The sequence below is a fragment of the Cherax quadricarinatus genome, chromosome 15 (genome assembly GCF_038502225.1).
Source record: "Cherax quadricarinatus isolate ZL_2023a chromosome 15, ASM3850222v1, whole genome shotgun sequence".
NCBI classification, from domain to species: domain Eukaryota; kingdom Metazoa; phylum Arthropoda; class Malacostraca; order Decapoda; family Parastacidae; genus Cherax; species Cherax quadricarinatus.
The window spans coordinates 25,189,554-25,206,718 of NC_091306.1; the positions used below are offsets into that span (position 1 = coordinate 25,189,554).

General features: G+C 43.2%; 1 protein-coding gene across 7 annotated transcripts; it reads left to right on the plus strand.

Annotated features, from left to right (window-relative positions):
* Positions 1-7,743: 7,743 nt before the first annotated feature.
* On the plus strand, positions 7,744-17,165 carry msi (RNA-binding protein musashi). 7 transcript variants are annotated; one of them, XM_070085233.1, is made up of 6 exons: positions 7,744-7,789; positions 8,210-8,454; positions 11,579-11,671; positions 12,044-12,171; positions 14,961-15,182; positions 16,223-17,165. In XM_070085233.1, exons 2-6 carry the CDS (start codon positions 8,349-8,351, stop codon positions 16,856-16,858), a joined length of 1,185 nt encoding a protein of 394 aa, XP_069941334.1. In that variant the 5' UTR covers positions 7,744-7,789; positions 8,210-8,348; the 3' UTR covers positions 16,859-17,165. The 7 variants fall into 7 exon arrangements, with proteins under 7 accessions (XP_069941334.1, XP_069941332.1, XP_069941336.1 ...); XM_070085231.1 differs by having other exon boundaries at positions 7,749-7,789; positions 11,579-11,701; positions 16,223-17,159; XM_070085232.1 differs by having other exon boundaries at positions 7,771-7,789; positions 8,315-8,454; positions 11,579-11,701; positions 16,223-17,159.

Sequence of the window (17,165 nt, forward strand, 5' to 3'; positions counted from 1 at the left end):
TTACTGCTAACCAGAACTCCCAAATCCTTTTCGCAATCAGTAGTATTATTTAGTTTGTATGTGGCATGGTTATTTTCCTGTCCTATGTTTAGAACTTTGCATTTGTCTATATTAAACTGCATCTGCCACTTCTCCGACCACTTCATCAGTCAATTCAAATCTTGCTGGAGTGCTCTAATGTCCTCGTCAGAATGAATTTGATGGCCTATTTTGGTGTCATCGGCAAACTTGCTTATGTCTCTATTTATTCCCTCATGTAGTTTATGTAGATCATGAACAACAAGGAGCCCAACTCTGACCCCTGTGGAACACCGCTCGTGATGCTTCCCTACTCTGATTTCTCCCCATTTATGCAAACTCTCTGCTGTCTATTTGTCAACCATGCCTCTATCCAGGAAAAAATTTCTCCTTCTATTCCCTGTGCCTTAATTTTCCTCAATAACCTCTGATGTGGGACTCAATCAAAAGCTTTACTGATCTACCTCCTTAAATACCTTAGTGAAAAAAGATAATAAATTCTTAAGGCAGGAACGCCCTTTTGTAAAACCATGCTGAGATTCGTTGATTAATTTATGCTTTTCAAGATGGCTACAAATTGCCTCGGCAATTATTGATTCCATAAATTTTCCCATTATGGAGGTTAGGCTTACTGGTCTGTAGTTCGAAGCTAAGGACCTGTCACCTGCTTTGAAAATAGTTATCACATTTGCCATTTGTCACTTATCTGGCACCATGCCCGTTTGTAGTGTTATGTTGAAAAGATTAACCAAAGGTTTGCTAAGCTCCTCTTTACATTCCTTTAGAACCCTTGTGTACAATTCATCAGGGCCTGGGGATTTGTTAGGCTGTAACTTATTTATTTGTCTAATGACCATGTCACTTGTAACCCTAATCATGCATAGTTTATTATCGTTCTGTTCTACATAATTTATTATTTCTGGAGTATTGCAAATATCTTCCTGCGTGAAAACTGAGAGGAAGTAAGTGATAAAAATTCTACACATTTCCTTATCACTGTCCGTGAGCTGACCCAAGTAACTTTTGAGTGAGCCTGTCTTGTCCTTAATCTTACTTCTGTATACCTAAAAGAATCCTTTTGGGTTAGTCTTCAATTCTCTTGCAACTTTAAACTCATAATCTCTTTTTTCTTTACTTATTCCCGTTTTTATTTCTCTCATTAACTGAATAAATTGATTTCTTAACTGCCCCTCTCCTCTTTTAATTCGCCTATATATGCCTCTCTTTTGACCAATGAGATGTTTCAGTCTATTGTTCATCCATTTAGGATCATTTTTGTTTGATCTAATTTCCCTATTTGGAACATAAGTTGTCTGAGCAGCTAGAACTATGCTCTGGAAAACTTCATATCAGCAACCATCACCACCTACCTGACCCATAGTCAGGTCATTCCAGTTTAGCTCACCCAAGTAATTTCTCAGTCCTATGAAATCAGCCAAGCAGAAGTCAGAGACAGATATTTGATTGCCATTATTAGGGTAATTCCATGATATATTAAAACTGGGTGATTTGTGATCACTTTCCCCAAGTTCATTATTAACCTCAAGACTATTAATTAGCGATTCCCTGCTGGCAAGAACCAAGTCAAGCAGGTTATTTCCTCTAGTTGGTTCTGTCACAAACTGTTTTAAAAAACAATCCTGAATCGTATCAAGAAAGTCACTTGACTCTAAATTTCCTGTCAAATTGTTCCAGTCAATCTGTTTATAGTTGAAATCTCCCATTATCACAACATTTTCATATGTAGATGCCTTACGAATTTTGTCCCATAGAAGTTTACTGTACTCCCTATCAAGGTTTGGGGGCCTGTAAATCACACCCAAGATTAGTTTTTCACGACCCTCGAGAAGCTGTAGCCAAACAGATTCAGTAGCTGACACTTCTAATTTTATATCTTGTCTAACACAACAAATTCAATTGTCTCCACCACCCTTCCTGTTGACCCTATCAGTGTGGAATAATTTATAGCCTTGTATGTGGCATTCAGAAGGCATTTCTCTATTTCAGATTGAGCCAAGTCTCTGTTGTAGCAATAATATCTATGCTTCCTGCACTTGCAATTAATCTTAGCTCATCTATCTTATTTCTTAAACTCTTGTTATTAGTAAAGTAAACCTTCAGGGAGCTACTCTGCTGTCTCCCTTTGTTTGCTAATCTGATCCATTGTCTTTATTTGTAACTTTATAATGAATGTCTTTTAAACATTTACTGTTTTCAACCCTAGCGTTGCAACCTGACTGTTTCCCAGACACACCTATTAACTCATGTGCAAGTTCCACTCAAATCCAGTCCCTCTGACTCACTCCTACAAACTGGAGTTACTGGCTTAGGTACGTGGTTTATAAGGCTATGATCGAATCTTTGTTTAGGTTCCTGTTGGCAGTTCTTACACTTGCCATGCCTTAATACGTAACAGTTAAAAGGAGTTCACAGAGATGTTTGGCGGGATACCTACTCTTGGTCTTTCTCTTTGTCCCATGCCTGGAGAGTCTTCCCTCTCTGATATCCTGTCCCTGGTCACCTTTCCTCATCTCTGATTTTATTTTTTATTTTCGTGAGCTTGCAATACTGAATCTTCTGCCCTAATATTATAAAAATTAGGAACCATTAGGTAAGCTATCCGTAACCTATAGATCTCACCATTACTGCTGCGTTGGTAGTAAAGTTGCACATATAAAATCGAGAAGTGATGCGAGTATAATCGGCTTTTACGTCGACGAATTCCCTGTAACACCAGGCAGAATTACAATTTCCTCTTAATGGTTGACTGGTTGGCTAGGCTCACTTATTACACGATCCTCCCTCTCCTTCCTTCATTGTGTCAATTTCAGGCTTCTTCAGCGTACTGGAGGACTGTCATATTATAGTATACAGTACACAAATAACCCTCACATAGGTATACAATAGTATACAATGTCGACAAAGGAAAAATAAACACATAAGCAGTATAATGTGATCCTTTATTGACAACGTTTCGCCCACACATTGGACTTTATCAAGTCACAAACTGATCTACCTGGGTGAAACGATCTGTTCGTGACTTGATAAAATCCACTGTGTGAGCGAAACGTTACCAGTAAAGGATAATTATACTACTTTTATGTAGATTAATGGTTATGTGCTTATTTTTCCATTGTGTCGGTATTTTATACTATTTATTTCCACAATGCCGATAAGCTGATGAGTTAAAAAAAAAAAATCTGCAAAACTTGTAACAGCAATATGTACGTTTCCACTAGTTTCTATTTTGAGTAGAGGCGAACACTAACAGCCTGACATAGTTGCTAATAGCAGCAATAACTCTGTATTGCTGTGATTAGTAGACGGAGGGTGTGGGAGCGGGCTGCAGGGGAGTACCCACCCTCAGGAGCGGTCTGCAGGGGAGTACCCACCCCCAGGAGCGGGCTGCAGGGGCAGTACCCACCCTCAGGAGCGGTCTGCAGGGGCAGTACCCACCCTCAGGAGCGGTCTGCAGGGGAGTACCCACCCCCAGGAGCGGGCTGCAGGGGCAGTACCCACCCTCAGGAGCGGTCTGCAGGGGCAGTACCCACCCTCAGGAGCGGGCTGCAGGGGCAGTACCCACCCTCAGGAGCGGTCTGCAGGGGAGTACCCACCCCCAGGAGCGGGCTGCAGGGGCAGTACCCACCCTCAGGAGCGGGCTGCAGGGGCAGTACCCACCCTCAGGAGCGGTCTGCAGGTGCAGTACCCACCCTCAGGAGCGGTCTGCAGGGGAGTACCCACCCTCAGGAGCGGTCTGCAGGGGCAGTACCCACCCTCAGGAGCGGGCTGCAGGGGCAGTACCCACCCTCAGGAGCGGTCTGCAGGGGAGTACCCACCCCCAGGAGCGGGCTGCAGGGGCAGTACCCACCCTCAGGAGCGGGCTGCAGGGGCAGTACCCACCCTCAGGAGCGGGCTGCAGGGGCAGTACCCACCCTCAGGAGCGGGCTGCAGGGGCAGTACCCACCCTCAGGAGCGGTCTGCAGGGGCAGTACCCACCCTCAGGAGCGGGCTGCAGGGGCAGTACCCACCCTCAGGAGCGGTCTGCAGGGGAGTACCCACCCCCAGGAGCGGGCTGCAGGGGCAGTACCCACCCTCAGGAGCGGGCTGCAGGGGCAGTACCCACCCTCAGGAGCGGGCTGCAGGGGCAGTACCCACCCTCAGGAGCGGGCTGCAGGGGCAGTACCCACCCTCAGGAGCGGGCTGCAGGGGCAGTACCCACCCTCAGGAGCGGGCTGCAGGGGCAGTACCCACCCTCAGGAGCGGGCTGCAGGGGCAGTACCCACCCTCAGGAGCGGGCTGCAGGGGCAGTACCCACCCCCAGGAGCGGGCTGCAGGGGCAGTACCCACCCCCAGGAGCGAGCTGCAGGGGCAGTACCAACCCCCCGGAGCGGGCTGCAGGGGCAGTACCCACCCCCAGGAGCGGGCTGCAGGGGCAGTACCCACCCCCAGGAGCGGTCTGCAGGGGCAGTACCCACCCCAAGGAGCGGGCTGCAGGGGAGTACCCACCCTCAGGAGCGGGCTGCAGGGGCAGTACCCACCCCCAGGAGCGGGCTGCAGGTGCAGTACCCACCCCAAGGAGCGGGCTGCAGAGGAGTACCCACCCTCAGGAGCGGGCTGCAGGGGCAGTACCCACCCTCAGGAGCGGGCTGCAGGGGCAGTACCCACCCCAAGGAGCGGGCTGCAGGGGCAGTACCCTCCCCAAGGAGCGGGCTGCAGGGGCAGTACCCACCCCAAGGAGCGGGCTGCAGGGGCAGTACCCACCCCAAGGAGCGGGCTGCAGGGGCAGTACCCACCCCAAGGAGCGGGCTGCAGGGGCAGTACCCACCCCAAGGAGCGGGCTGCAGGGGCAGTACCCACCCTCAGGAGTGGGCTGCAGGGGAGTACCCACCCCAAGGAGCGGGCTGCAGGGGCAGTACCCACCCTCAGGAGCGGGCTGCAGGGGCAGTACCCACCCCCAGGAGCGGGCTGCAGGGGCAGTACCCACCCCAAGGAGCGGGCTGCAGGGGAGTACCCACCCTCAGGAGCGGGCTGCAGGGGCAGTACCCACCCTCAGGAGCGGGCTGCAGGGGCAGTACCCACCCCAAGGAGCGGGCTGCAGGGGCAGTACCCACTCCAAGGAGCGGGCTGCAGGGGCAGTACCCACCCCAAGGAGCGGGCTGCAGGGGCAGTACCCACCCCAAGGAGCGGGCTGCAGGGGCAATACCCACCCCAAGGAGCGGGCTGCAGGGGCAGTACCCACCCCAAGGAGCGGGCTGCAGGGGCAGTACCCACCCTCAGGAGCGGGCTGCAGGTTAGTACCCACCCCAAGGAGCGGGCTGCAGGGGCAGTACCCACCCCAAGGAGCGGGCTGCAGGGGCAGTACCCACCCTCAGGAGTGGGCTGCAGGGGCAGTACCCACCCCAAGGAGTGGGCTGCAGGGGCAGTACCCACCCTCAGGAGCGGGCTGCAGGGGAGTACCCACCCCAAGGAGCGGGCTGCAGGGGCAGTACCCACCCCAAGGAGCGGGCTGCAGGGGCAGTACCCACCCTCAGGAGCGGGCTGCAGGGGAGTACCCACCCCCAGGATGACAGGACACAAGTAACTAAATACACTTAAGATATCTTTATGTAATAATGAAGGTGTCCCTTCATCCATATTATCGCCTTTTACTTTCCCAAAAAATGAAGGAACACAGCAGCAGATCTACTGGAAATAAATGGTATAAAATACCGACACAATGGAAATATAAACACAAATGCAGTATAATGTGATCCTTTATTGACAACGTTTCACCCACACAGTGGGCTTTTTCAAGTCACACACGGATCTACCTGGGGTTGGAAGGTACGAGAGTATTTATAGTCAGAATGTTGAGGTCAGGTGGAAAATGCTGCATCTGATGATCTACCGGGTGGGGTTATAGAGTCTTGGGTAGCTTGGCAGGGGTATTGGACAAGTTGTAGACCTTCTGCAGTGTTCTTAAGTGGGATAGCGATGAAGTTTCTTGGCGAGTGGCTCAGCTATGTTATAGAAGCCATTGTTCTGGTTGAAATTGTTGGTTATAGAGATAAGCGATGATTCCAGGATTCTTCTGTATTGAGTGTTGTCTTCTGTGGCTATAAGTCTTGAGTTTCTGTAGTTAATTAAATGATTGTGTGAATTGCGATGTTGTACACAGGCATTCCTTGTATCGTCAGTCCTGCTTGCATATTGGTGTTCTGAAATGCGTGTTTGGAGGTCTCTTGATGTTTCGCCCACATATAATTTGTTGCAGTCATTACAAGGGATTATGTATACCCCTGCAGAGGATGTATACCCCTGCAGGTAGGTGAGGTGCAGCAGTCATAGGTGGTATCACATTTTACAAATCCAAATATGGAAGTAGATCATGCCTAAAGGTTAGGCAAGTGAAGAATTCCCTGTATTAAGATCCCAAGATGTTGCTGTGTCTGACAGGAATGTAGATGAATGGTTCGGAGAACCGAGAAGTTGATAAAGCCACTGGATGACTTTATCAATACAAGTTCTAGGACATAATTTGAAGACAGTAGAACTATATACAAACTTGCATTAATAGATGCTGCACATGTGTCTTAATTTCATCTTGTCGGTATTGTATATCATTCTTGTACTGCCTCTAAGAAGTCGCTAGATTCTAAATTCCCAATAAAGGAATTCCAATCAATCTGACTAAAGTTAAGGTCCCCTAGAATTATTACGTTATCGTCCCTTGTGGCTTTAACAGTTTCCTCCCAAAGTACTCTCCCTTGGTTCCTATCTCAGTTTGGGGGACGGTATATCACGCCTAAAATCAGTTTTTCATGCCCCTCTGAAAATTCAATGCAGACAGACTCTGTATGTGTTATTTCAGACTTTATACCCGTTTTTATGCAACAGTTCAAGCGATCTCGGACCGCAGAGATCTTGCGATCCGCCTGAACGAGCATTGAAATGCCAGTAACAGAGACGATATAAGGTACGCCTGTGTTCTCCACAGAGACTCCACGGGGCATTTGATGAACTGGGATGAGGCACAACTCGTTCTCACCGAACAAGACCTCTAGACACCGACGGTGTCTAGAAGCCTCGCTAATCGCCGTCACCGACACAGTAGAACGTAACACTGGAAAGTACAAAATTTCTAAAACACTAGCAAACATGATGCTCAACCAGGCAAAGCACCACCGACCGAGCAACACAGGAGTCACATGATCTCATCGCCTACCCGTCCTCATCCCAATAAGGCATTCTTCAGGTTACCATGTGTCACTCATACCTCACTCTCCGCCTTATATACTGTCTTTCAACCTCTGTATGTTAGAAGTGATCAAGGTCTGAGGACGGAAACGTTTTCAAATAAATGTCCTAGTGTTTGCTTACATGTTTTTCCATACCATACATGTACAAAAACTATGATATTGTTAGTGTGGCTACATAGTACGCTCTTGTCTAATGTATTACACGGAAAGACTTGAATGAGAGTCGAAGGAAAAAAGCATAATGACGCGAAAGATAAATATATTAAATTTTTAAATCGATTTTTTCAGTGCATGCCTCCATTATTTTCTAGTCAGTTTTCTCCCGTGAGACACTGGCAGGTGGAGATAAGGATTATTATGAAGTCCTCTGACTAGTCTTGTTATCATAGTTATCTTTGTAATCAGCGATGGTGGTCTAAGAGTGATATGTGAGATAATATCAGTCTTTCATTGTATGGTGTAACGGCGGCCATCAGTATCCGTGGAGGCGTTGGTACAAGTGGTCGTCAGCGCTGTTCCCGACCTCATCAGTCGTGCGTAAACCTCTATCCTTAAAAGTGTGCGCTCATTTGAAAGCCCTACTGTTATAAGATAGATTTGTGCGACTGTACGTTACAAAAATCGTTCAGTATGGAGCTGCTGATGTCAGTTATCGTGTGGAAACATGAGTTGGTTATCACCACGCACCGACTAATGATGTCAATTAACTAAATGTTACTTATTTATTTATACTGACTCAGTATTAAAAAATTGAGTGCGAAACTCAAAGAGACTATTTATTAAATTTATAAGCGTACATATAACCCATTAATTTGTAATCTTGTAAAATTCGAACCATATGGACAGGTGTGTCGTGGCACGTTCGAGACTGCGCATAATATTTACGAAAACAAAATATATATATATATATATATATATATATATATATATATATATAACTATATCTTCATTAGGCTTGACATTCATCATTTAAGATTAGTGATAAGTGTATAGAATTTTATTAAGGCGGGTGATTTGGGGGAGAGGGAGAAAAAGAAATATAAGAGTGGAATTGGTAGGTAATGAACGCGCGAGTGATTTGAACAGAGGAGTATGGCGGAGATGGAGCCTCCCAAGTTTTACACTGGAATACCCACACTCAAGCTCTATACCGGACCCAACGTCTACAGAAGCCCTCGCTTACCCTTCCTACCCCCCTGTATGTACTTGAGAGTCACTCAAGCTGTTCCTTAAGAGTTATGGGAATGTTATTTTAGCTTGTAGTTGAGTGGATTTTTGTTTTTCTGTTCACCAGTCATTTTGTTATTTTTTTCATTGTGTTAAGATTTTTAAATGTGCTAGGGGGAAGCCCTAGGGGAGACGACAGGGATGAGTTAGGGTAGAAAGCAGGGATGATCACAGGGGTGAGGGGAGGGGGAAGCAGCCCCAGAAGTTCCTCACATGGCAGTGGTTGAATGGCTTCACACAATGTTTAAAAACTGGTGTTAGGAGGGCAGCGCCATCACTTAGTGCCCTGCCTTCCTCTTGCCCACTGGCTGCCTTCCTCACACACCTCGTCGCAGCTCTTGTTCCACGCTACCGTTAATTGTGAGTCTTCTGCTGTATCCAGTCATCAGAGAAGGACAGTGGTGTGTGCTTAGTTCAGGGGCATCAGGGAATGATGGTGTGTGGCTCAGGGGCATCAGGGAATGATGGTGTGTGTTTCAGGGGCATCAGGGAATGATGGTGTGTGTTTCAGGGGCATCGGGGAATGATGGTGTGTGTTTCAGGGGCATCGGGGAATAATGGTGTGTGGTTCAGGGACATCAGGGAATAATAATGTGTGGTTCAGGGGCATCAGGGAATAATGGTGTGTGGTTCAGGGGCATCAGGGAATGATGGTGTGTGGTTCAGGGGCATCAGGGAATGATGGTGTGTGGTTCAGGGGCATCAGGGAATGGTGTGTGGTTCAGGGGCATCAGGGAATAATGTGATTCAGGGGCATCAGGGAATGATGGTGTGTGGTTCAGGGGCATCAGGGAATGATGGTGTGTGGTTCAGGGGCATCAGGGAATGATGGTGTGTGGTTCAGGGGCATCAGGGAATGATGGTGTGTGGTTCAGGGGCATCAGGGAATGATGGTGTGTGGTTCAGGGGCATCAGGAAATGATGGTGTGTGGTTCAGGGGCATCAGGGAATGATGGTGTGTGGTTCAGGGGCATCAGGGAATGGTAATGTGTTCTTGATTTAGGGTCATCAGGGGACTTTGGTATTGTGCAGTTTGTTTGAGGGATAGTAGCGTTGTGCGGTTAGTTCAGGGTTATCAGTGGATAGCAAGTGTTGTGTGGTTGGTTCAGGGGATAGCAGTGTTGTGTGGTTGGTTCAGGGGATAGCAGTGTTGTGTGGTTGGTTCAGGGGATAACAGTGTTGTGTGGTTGGTTCAGGGGATAGCAGTGTTGTGTGGTTGGTTCAGGGGATAGCAGTGTTGTGTGGCTGGTTCAGGGGATAGCAGTGTTGTGTGGTTGGTTCAGGGGATAGCAGTGTTGTGTGGTTCGTTCAGGGGATAGCAGTGTTGTGTGGCTGGTTCAGGGGATAGCAGTGTTGTGTGGTTGGTTTAGGGTCATCAGAGATAGTTGTATTGTGCCGTTGGTTCAAGGTTATCAGTGGAAGGGGTTGTGTTGCTAGTTCAGGGTCACTGGGAAATGACAATGTTTGGTTGGTTAAGGGTCATTAAAGGAAGGTGTTATTGTAGCTGATTCAGTTGGATGATTAGTTCAGGGTCAGGGAACCTGAATCCAAAGTTAACCTGGAGAAGGTTATTTGGGGCCAACATCCTTGCAGTCTAGTTCAAGACCAAGCCTCCTGGTGGATGGCCTGATGAACCAGGCTGTTAGTACTTTCCGCATACTCGTATGTATGCACCACAGCCTTAGGCACTTATGTAGTTAAGCTATTCAACAAAAGTTGATCCAAGATGATGAAGGGATAGGGTAAGTGTGTTGTGGTGGATCCAGTGTCATCATGGGACTGTGTATTATGTTGTGATGGATCAGTGGTCATGATGAGACAGTATTGTATGTTGTAATTGGTCCAGGATCATCATGGGACAGTACTGTATAGTACTGGGTATATTGTCGTGGGATAAAGTGTATTGGGGTTGGTTCAAGGTTATCATGGGACAATAAAAGTGCATTGTGGTTAGTTCAGGCTTCTCACTGATTTGGACTTGTGTCCTCTTAGTATTTTCCATGTATGTGTTGTGATGCTTCTTTTTCACCCACATTCTAGTGAGCATACAGTTTAAGGGATTTTTGGTGTTTGAATTTATACAGGTAGTGAAAGTTCTCTACAGTCTCTGGATCTAAGCATGTACAAATAGGTACTGTAATGTGTGGGGCTCGCTCACGTGTAGCTTACGGAGGGTCGAGCTTCTACCACTCCTTGTGCTGAGTGTAACAATATACAATTAATCTAGATATGCATTTTTGCCTGCCTTAAAGCTGGTTTGTTAGTGTATGGTTGTATTCCAGTCTGGAGTATATAGTACAGGAAATTTAGAGTTCAGTTGTACTGTATAATTATTGGCTTCGATTCTTGTATTTGTGTTATTGCACTTTTGACAGTAACTGTTGTCCTTGAACATAAGATCTTTCTACATTGTTACTCCTAAGTTCCATTTGTGTTATTGTGTGTGTGTGTGTTTTATACTTTTGTAGATTTTATTTCTTTAGCTGTCTGCTTTGTAGAACTCTTTTGTCAAACATGTGAAAATATGAAATTAAATTGAATTCTCTTTAATTGTTTGTAAAATAATGGGGCATTTTTGAAGTTCAGTATGTCACAAGACTACTGTAAAGTATTTAGATGGACCTGTATTTTGGAACATTGAAAATAAGCTTAAAATGTTGCTGAGCATCTTGGTATAATTGTTTTCCATATTTTGATGGCAAGCAATTTTTTATAGTATTTCAATTTTGGAAAAGATTGCAATCTAATAAACTCAACCCCACAGCTCAGTAAGTTATGTTAGTAATATAGTGTTAGAAGTTATGGACATCCTTATGTTAATCATAGCCTGGCTCGTTTTGTACTCATTGTTAACATGTTTTAGGATTTGCATATGCGTGTACACTACAGACATTCTCTAGCTTTATAACTTCATGTCTACTTACTGGACATCAGTTTTAGTCATGAGAGCGTAGCCGCACCAAGCTGACACACCCACAATGGCAATACCCATGATGCTCACAAGAGGCACAATCTGAAATGTGAAGAGTGTTAGTTATAGAAAGAGATTTATTTGTTAATTAAGTTTCCTAACGTATATTTTTTTTATCTTTCAGCCGGAAGTGTTGGTTTGGTCAAGGGTGACCTAAATAAGATGGATGGTGTTTCGGCCAATGAACACATGAACGGATCCTCTGGAGCATCACAGGGTGGGTCATCAGGGCGGTCCTCACCTTCAGGTTTGTCGTGTTCTCTTTGAAATACAGGAATATAAATTCCAGTTCCTACATCGGCACCTTTCCAGTGTTTGTGCAAAAAACATAAAGGCTTGTGCTACCTGAAGCTTCACCATTATTTTAGAATATCTAATGTTTTTGCTTCTTTGCAAAGGCATTATTGTTTTAGATTAAATGTCAAATGCAAGATTTGCTTTTCATTCACTGATATGTATTTTGTGAACACTGGACTGAATTCAGGATCTTGGTAATAAGGGATAATTTAATTTGGGAGCTGTATTGTACTAAACGGGATAAATTATTTCTGCCAATTTTTATTTTATTACCTTTTGTCATACATAACAGATCCTGCCCCAAACAAGATGTTCGTGGGCGGCCTTTCTTGGCAAACAACCCCTGAGAAATTGCGGGAATATTTTGGCTCCTATGGCACAGTGAGAGACGTTCTCATCATGAAAGATCCTGTAACACAGGTAGGGCATTTAATATTGACCATTTTTTATCTCAATATGCAAAGTAAATTCAACTAATGTGTTTGTGTAAAAGGTGTAATTCTGCAATTATGACTTCCAAATGTTAGCTGAAAAGAGAAGAAAGTTTTCTCAACATATAAAATATCTTGGTGATACGATTACCTTCCTCACACAAATGAATGGACCTAAGTTTTGAGTGTTAGGATTGTGATTAATATTGAGCAAAGTTTTTTTTTATTTATTTAATTTATTTATTTAATTATTTATTTATTATTATTATTATGAAGGCATGGTAGAGTTATGATGTGTGTAATTGCATGTACTGTACTGTATATTGCGAGGTTATGCCGTACTTAGATTTTAGAAAATAATTTGTTTTGAACTTGGAGAAAAGCAGTTACAGTTATAATTATCACTAAATCTGTCCAGTTCTGCCTATGTGTTGGATACAGATAAAGTTCTTATTCAGTAACTACAGTGCTGAACAACATTCCTGGTTTTGTTAGGTAAGACACATGCAACAGTTAGGTATCTTTATTTCGAAACTTTTCGAAATAAAGATACCTAACTGTTGCATATGTGTCTTACCTAACAACCTGTCGGTATTTTATACCATTTTAATGTTCGTTCCTGGTTTTAGCATTATGGGGGATTAATAATAATATAAATGTAATAATAATAAATAATTATGTACGCTTGGAAGAAAGTGGATCACGTTCATGGTTTTGAGACACGAACACAGAATAAATACTTGTGTTTTGCAAAACTTTTGTGTAGCTAAACTGTTCTGTGTTTTACAAAAGTTTTTGAAGTTTATATGTTCTGTGTTGCTGCTCATGGGCCAATAAGACTACTGCAGTTCCATGTATTATGAGTTTGGAGTAAAAACTAAAATATACAAGATCTTGTTAAAATAAGTTTGTATGTGAAATAAAAAGAAATAGCAATGATGCCATATACCAAGCCTTCACATAGTATGCACAGTTTTATAATCATGGTTATATTATTAATTAAAATTTTATGATAATGACAAATTAAGAAAATGTGGTTAGGATTAATTCATAAGAAAATTCATTAGTGAATTTGTATGGAGATGGGGAACTTGAAAATGGTGAGCTAGTGTAAATGATTTATATGCTCCATCCAAAAGAAGCAAAACTACACAAAGGCTGATTTCACCCAGTAAGGAAAAGTTTTGATATATGGATGTCAGGGATTAATATTGGAAAAGTAACTACTGTAGTGATTGCAATTTGGAGTTATATTTCATATTTAAATTGGAAGCAAGTTGAAATTCAATAACATGGTTTTGCTCTGGGTTGGAGCAAATAGATGCCAGTTTATAGACAAGTGGTTTTAACTTTGTAGGAGACTGATTCATTCCCATTTAAATGAGAGGCAGGATTGATGAGTGCTATTTAACAATCATCTGCTATGTACTGATAAACTTATTTCACATTTGAAAAATATATAAAAAAATAGAATGGAGTGAGAAATACGGGAGAAAGAAGCCATATTGAGCCTTGGCAAGGGGACTGTGAAACCTAGTGAATGCTGGAGCCATGGAGAGCCTTGAACAAATCCCATTAGGCTCGAGGAATTGTGGCTGCTAACGGCAGAAGCCAGTTAGTGGAGCTACTACTGCAGCTATCATTTCCTACATTTTAGGTTATCTGCATTCATGCACACTTTGTAATGTAGTGAACTTAATATGTTTATATATAGAATGTTGGTGGACAACAAAGTTAATACTTATAACTTATTATTAACTCTCAGATAAAACTTTGATGGAAGTCTGAGATTGGAGAAGCAGAGAAGTGGGTGAGAGGTGAGATCTTAGTTTGAATTCGGCATTGCTGCCATTGGTCAATGTTGATTTTTTCCTTTGTCGCACAGTGTCACATATTGCTGTATTGGAAGTGGTGTTTTTACGTTGGGCAGTCTTGTGGTGTATTTAAAGAGGGTTGATTATGTGTAGAAGGTGCAACCTAAATATATATGTACAGTATATAAATATCTATATGCATATGCATAGATATACTTAATGTGTAATGCAACAATATAAGTTAAGATTACCTGTTTGTGGTCAGATGTTCATAATCCTCAATTGCTAAATTGTATTTATATATAGACCCATTTAGTTGTTTTAGCTGATACAGTACATTCATACCTAACTTGTACTGCTGCAGCTATAGCAGCTAGAGCATGTTAAGGCAGTTGTTGGGTGTAATAATCTGATCATCAAACACACACAAGTGTTGTAGATAATTAATAGATAATCTTTTAGCCAGATAGTAGCATTTACAGTTGCTGAGATGTTTTATTTGTTTTGAAGTACTGCTGGTTATGGATATGCTACAGTTGGCTCATGTTAGGCCATTATGACATGTAAGCCTTGATCCATCTGTGGTATATGATCACGTTTGGTACCAGTAGCATTGATGGGAATAACAAGCAATTAATGCATTTAGTTTTGGTGTAATCTGGAGAAGTAGCAACAAGAGTTTTAGTAATTCAATTTTTTTATACATAAATAGCTCTTAATTATGTGTAACATGGGTAATAATTTAGGCTCGAACAAATGTTCTTGATCTTGTGTAATGAGTCAGCTTCCCCTTTCATATGTACATTTGGAATGCACACCTATCTTTTTCCTAGAATTAATATTTTTTTCTTTTGATTTTAATATGAAGAAAATTAATTTCCTTGAAGAATGTCAAATACTGTTTTAAAAAGTCAACTTTCTTATATAAATAGTATCTCATTTCTCAAATTGGCACATCTTGCAGAGGAGTCGAGGTTTTGGGTTTATCACATTTGGAGATGCTAGCAGTGTTGAGAAGGTTATTGCTGTCCCCAACCATGTACTTGATGGCAAGAAGATTGACCCCAAACATGCCACACCTAAGAATAAAGGACGTACTAACCGCACCAAAAAAATCTTTGTGGGTGGTGTCAGTCAAGAGACCAGTGCTGATGAGGTGAAAGCTTACTTTTCATCTTTTGGCAAGGTTTGTATTATTATTAATATTTTTGCTGTGAAAGATAATGTGACTTGTTATTGATAGATTTTGTAACTGGTTATAGTAGATTTTGTGACTGGATGTGATTGATTTTGTGACTGATATAGATTGACCCTTGATGGCATTTAAAAAATTGTGACAGGTGATGGTGATTTGAATGCTTGTGACTGGTGGTGATTTGAATGCTTGTGACTGGTGGTGATTAGTGTACTTGTGACTAGTGGTGGAGATTAGCATACTTGTGACTGGTGGTGGTGATTAGCATACTTGTGACTGGTAGAGATTAGCATACTTGTGATGGGTGGTGGTGATTAGCATACTTGTGACTGGTGATGGTGATTAGCATACTTGTGATTGGTGGTGGTTATTAGCATACTTGAGAATAGTGGTGATTTGTGACTTGATTAGTATGCTTGATGGTGATTAGCAAACTTGACTAGTAATGGTGATTAGAATATTTGTAGTGATGGTTAGAATACATGTGAATGGTGGTGATTGGAATTTTAGTGACTGGGAGATTTTTTTAACAAAGGAAAATTAGATATAAGAAGTTTCTGAAGAAATATATTTTCAGGAAAATGGTAACATTTGAGAATAAATTCACTAAATGTATACTGGGTACTTATATTTATGAATCAAGAGTAATGGTTTGTAAATTCTAATTATTAATCACTTGGAAAATTTATATTCACCTTTTAATACCATTGGACAAGCTTTTTTGCCCTTTCTCCCTCTTCTTTTCTAAGTTATTCTACCCTGATTCTGGATGCTGTAGTATTTGTTTAATTTGTCATGTCATTGTTTTATATAATTGGAGATATTTTTTAATGTTTGTAACTGCCTATTTTAATAAACTGTTACATATTAGGAGAAATATTGTTCATAAGCTGAAAGGTTGAGGCAGTTGCAAGCATTCCATCATCACTTGGTTATACATGTGGATTAGACATTTGTGATTTTTATATTTACAGTGTAAGCAGAACTTATTTTTTTGACTCTTAAAATATATTTCATTTGTCTACTTGTAGGTTGAGGAAGCAGTGATGCTTATGGATAATCAGACCAAGCGACATCGTGGATTTGGGTTTGTCACTTTTGAGTGTGAAGATGTAGTTGAGCGTGTGTGTGACATTCACTTCCATACTATCAAGAACAAGAAGGTTGAGTGCAAGAAAGCCCAGCCTAAAGAGGCAGTACAGGCAGCCTCTCTACTTTCAAAGAGGCTGATAGTGGGTCAGACTGGTCTTGCCAACCCTATAGTAACTGCCCAGTCAGCTCATATTCAGGCTGCTGCAGCTGCTGCTGCTGCGGCCCAGGCTGCTGCACTTAGTGGCTATGGCAAACTAGTGGGTGGGGGTACCTATCCTCCATTGTCAGCCTACCGCTACACTCCTTACCCCTTGCCTTCTGCAGCTTTGACCGCTGGTGCTCCCCCTAATGCAGGTCTTCCTGGAGGCCCCACTCTGACTGCAGTTTCTGCTGCTCCTACTATTGCCAACCAAGCAGCAGCATTCTCTTCCCCAGCCACACAAACCCTGCCTACTCTCTCCACACATGCAGGGCTTACTACCCCATACCAGGGCTACTCTCTCACTAACGTGGACATGAGCTCCTTCCAAGGAGTAGACTGGAGTGCCATGTATGGTGTGGGCATGTACGCTTAGTTGTGCACATATGTGCCCTCTTACGTCCACCTGACTGCTTGACCATGACTCATAGTAACCCTTTCCACCCACCGTCCTTGGTTCAGTTTTATCTGCTCCTTTCTTTTCATTATTCACATGTCCCCTTCCCACACCTCACTTTCACTTTGAGTCCAGCCCACCCATTATGCCGCTGTGAGCTCTCCCTGCACCAGATATTCTCAGCCTCAGGGAATTGTGCATAATTTTAAGTTGTTCTCTGTGCACCCTTTACCATATGGCCATTATCTTAATTCTATCCAAATTTTTCTTCCCTTCTGTTTATTCC

Coding starts and splice junctions, on each gene's coding strand:
- msi (XM_070085231.1), top strand. CDS start 8,349: ATGGCGGAGATGGAGCCTCCCAAGTTTTACACTGGAATACCCACACTC. Junction 8,455..11,578: donor CTTACCCTTCCTACCCCCCT/GTATGTACTTGA, acceptor TTTATCTTTCAG/CCGGAAGTGTTGGTTTGGTC. Junction 15,183..16,222: donor ACTTTTCATCTTTTGGCAAG/GTTTGTATTATT, acceptor GTCTACTTGTAG/GTTGAGGAAGCAGTGATGCT.